Source organism: Protobothrops mucrosquamatus, unplaced genomic scaffold, assembly GCF_001527695.2.
Source record: "Protobothrops mucrosquamatus isolate PMUCROS unplaced genomic scaffold, P.Mucros_1.0 scaffold1933, whole genome shotgun sequence".
NCBI classification, from domain to species: Eukaryota; Metazoa; Chordata; class Lepidosauria; order Squamata; family Viperidae; genus Protobothrops; species Protobothrops mucrosquamatus.
Genome location: NW_015388054.1, coordinates 304,129 through 308,178, shown reverse-complemented (window position 1 = coordinate 308,178; position 4,050 = coordinate 304,129). Strand labels below are relative to the sequence as shown.

The 4,050-nt window shown below is 40.2% G+C and overlaps 1 protein-coding gene across 1 annotated transcript in view; it reads right to left on the bottom strand.

The window, feature by feature from the left end:
• Positions 1–4,050, bottom strand: part of GALNT3 (polypeptide N-acetylgalactosaminyltransferase 3) — a 39,331-nt gene that overhangs the window by 16,689 nt on the left and 18,592 nt on the right. The window contains exon 8 of the mRNA XM_015823636.1: positions 3,562–3,762. Coding sequence (XP_015679122.1) covers positions 3,562–3,762 — 201 coding nt within the window. The remainder of the gene's footprint in view (positions 1–3,561; positions 3,763–4,050) is intronic.

Genomic DNA, 4,050 nt, shown 5'->3' with positions numbered 1-4,050 from the left:
CTAAGGAGGCCCTCTCTGTGGGAGCGGACTGGTCGAAGGGAGCTCATGTTGCTCTTGATTACTTTTGTTGTTGTGTGATTTTACTTGGTGGTTTTACCAGGCTTTCATTGCCTTACCAGCAAAACTATTTCCATACAGATTACTGGCGGCCACTGGTGTGTGTGTGTGTATGTCCATGTCCATAAATGGCTTCTTTGACCCTTTTGCACAGGGGCAATTTTTGGAGTGAGTGAGATACAACAACACTACAAAAGAGTGCTGAATTTTCAGATTGAGTGGCAGTAATCAGCTCTGGCTAAGCCATCTTTGTAGCTTCCCTCATTTCACCCTTGAGCAGGTTTTTGATATATAAAGTTCAGTGGAGGAAAGGACAATGGGTGATCTCAGTACATTTGATATGCATAACAGGAAGTCTCCAGTTTATGAACCTCTGGCTTATGAACAATTCCTAATTACAAACAGGCTGCTGACCAGCAGTGAGATCTAACTCAAATGGTGGATGATGCTTCTGCCTTGCAAACTGAAGAGCCGCCAAACACAGTGCCTCCATGAGAATCATGAAGTAGTGAATGCATTTTTAGTGGTTCCTGAAAGCACGGTGCAGCTTCAGCAAATCTTCAGCTTGAGGCAGAACACCATCTGCTATAGAAGCCAAGATTTCCCTGTACGCCATTTATTTGCCTATCAACCTCCGATATCAGTGCTGAGCTGCTTTTTGCCATTCTCACACCACTGCTTCCCATTGCAATCTTTCTCTGCCTTCTTCTATGAAATCAGTTTCTGCTATGACAGCAGTTCTCAACCTATGGGTCGCGACCCCATTTGGGGTCGATCGACCATTTCACGGGGGTCGCCAAGCAAGGCTGTCCGCCATTTTTTTCCCCTTTTCCGGCGGGTGCCTTACCTCCCTTGAGCTGGGCCAGCTGGTGGTCGGCCTGCTCCATCTCTGCCGCTTGCCAGCTACGCCTCGGCCGGCGCAGGGGTCGGAACCACGCATGCGCGGCGCTCCCGGGCAGGGAAAGTCCTCGACTTACGACCGGTTGGGTAGTCCTCGACTTACGACCGGTTTAGTCCTCGACTTACGACCGGTTTAGTCCTCGACTTACGACCGGTTTAGTCCTCGACTTACGACTGGTTGGGGGTCGCGGCATTAAAAAGGTTGAGAACCACTGTGCTATGACATTTGTTTGCAGCAGAAAACTAGCAGGGGTTTTTAAAGAGTTTAGTTTTAAAATGTAAAGTATCTGTCCCTCTTACAGCTAAGCAGCATTGATTTAGGCCACATCTGGGGCCATGTTGCTTGCAACACCATGTTCTCACACAGCAGAGAGTAACTCTAGGATGTAAGTGGTCTCCACTCTGGGTTTCACGCTGGGTCTTCAGCAAATAGAAATATACACTTTTTTCCTGGCTGATAGGAGCTCGGAATACATAACGCCTTTAAGTTTAAATAATTCTCTTTGTGATGTTTACATTTCTTCTAAAATTTTCCTAAGTTGCTTAAGAAACAGGTTTCATAAGTACTCGAAACAATAAAAAAAATTTTTAAAAAAAAATTAAATAAGTTTATAGGTAGTCCTTGACTTACAACCACAATTGGGACCAGAATTAACATTGCTAAAGCAAGGCAGTTGTTAAATGAATCACCCTGATTTTACTACCTTTTTTGTCACAGTTGTTAGGCCAATCACTACAGTTGCTAAGTGAATCATGCTGTCTTTAAGTGAATCTGGCTTCCTCCATTGACTTTGCTGGTCTGAAGCCAGCTGGGAAGGTCGCTAATGCCGATCACATGATCCCGGATGCTACAACTATCATAAATATACAGTAGTGGCCAAAATTATAGAAACCTTTTGGAAAAAGTGTACAGTAGAAATGCCACCTTTGGTTAAGTTTCCACCAATTTTTCTTCTTTATAACTGTAGCCTTCTTCACTTAATAATACTATTTTACATCGCTTTCAGGGCGACCAGTCAACTCTTTACACCATTACTTATTACGTTTTAAAAGCTCACTAAATGAAAGAACACAAAAAAACCCCAACCAACTGGATAGCGATCACATAACACACTGACAAATGTCCTCCTCTCAGCTTCAATACATGACATCAATAACTGAATCCTACTGTGATTTGATTGGCTCATTGCCAAAACAAGATGATACCTGATTGGCTTTCTAAACACTCATGCTCATTGGCTACAATCCGATGAAGGAAAGCTACCTGATATCAACCTAAGCAAGTTGTGCTTCCTTTTTCTGAATATTTGGCTATACCTTTTCATAGAATACAGTACAGATAATTGAACAAACTTTGTTGCATTACATTCTTGATTAAATTATCTTTCCATTGATATATAATTTTATGATACTACTCCAAGGAAAAGTGGTGTTATTCGCCATCAAACCTCAAAAATACACTTTTCCCAAAAGGTTTCCACAATTTCGGCCACTACTGTAAGCTGGTTGCCAAGTGTCAACCAGCTGTGATGGTTGTAAATTGGTTTAAGGCATTTTTTTCAGTGCCTTTGTAATTTTGAACAGTCGCTAAACAAGATAGGTCGAGGACCTACCTGTATGCTAGAAAGGACCCATAATAAATTCCTTCCAGGGAAGTAATAAATGATTGCCACACCCAATTTTATTTGTTTGAAAGATGTGATAAATTGTCAGTGCACCAATGTATTAATAATACATTTTAAGTTTTTACAAAGCTCTGATACACAATTCAGAAGCTTGATTTCACTGGGAGAGGGACAACAGACAGTATCTTCTCCTATTGTTTGCCTTAAAACTGGATCTATCCCTTTCCACTTGACTCACTGTTGTCACATAAGCTTCCAGTAACCCAAATTAGCGATAATGCTTCCCCTTCTATAGAGTTCTCTGACAAATTCAAGCATATTTATCCTTCTTATCAAATAAGCCAACATTCTTTATTGTACTTATCCAAAGTACTTATATACACATATACATAAACACACACACATAGACACAGATGCGCACAGGATATAAACTTAAAGGCACCGAGCTAGAAACCAGAAGACTATGAGTTCTAGTCCCATCTGAGGCATGAAAGTCAGCTGAGTGGATTTCGGCCAGCCACTCACTCTCAACCCCTGGCATCAAGCTTGGGCGATAAGTTGATCAATTCCTGTCACAACCAATGGATCAACACTCAGTTGATCCAAAAAAAGCATACCTTGCACTGTGAGAAGAATGCTAGGAAGAAAAAAAAAGCATAGTCCTAGAACTAGCTTTCTAATATTCATTCAATTGATTAACTCTAATTTATTTAAAGCATATTCAAGTTTTCTCAACTCTTTCATTTTGATTAATGAAATTCTTCCAATTCTAATCTGATGAATAGACAGATGGACCTGACTCAATTACTCAAGTTCCGATATTGTAAAATATTAAATAAACTATAACTGGCTGTTATTCTATTCAATATTTTGCCAAGCAAAGCAAATCATACATAGTGCCTAAATAAATAATAATTTTTGCTCACCAAGAATTTCAATGAAGCAACTGATTTCTAATACCACCACCATCGCCACCTACTTGTTTAACAATTTTTGTTGCTTCTGTGTTTCTCCGATAAAATATATATTTATATTCATCCATCCATACTTCTGCAAGGCGAACTTGATTCCGGGTAATCACTTGAGTCCCTTTTGGGAAAGTATGGGGGCTCTTGCTGCGAAACACGTGACCCACAACTGAGCAAGGTATAATTTCCAACTGCCCCCCACACTGCCACACCTGAAAAATACAGAACTGTACTCAGTAAAACCTTCAGTAGCTGCTATCAGGTCAGAGTGCTACAGGAACATGTATGTACTGAAAAGATTTAAAGTATTGCATTGCCACACAGATACTACTAAAACAAAGAAGTTTTTTTTAATATGAATTAAGCATGAATTAATAAATAATGTGCTGACCAAGCCAAGGATACCACGCCTAGAATTTACACATCATTTTATTTTTCTATCCCATCGTTATCATATGGTTAATTTATCTGCTCTGTCTGCAGAGTGGAGCTAAAGGTTT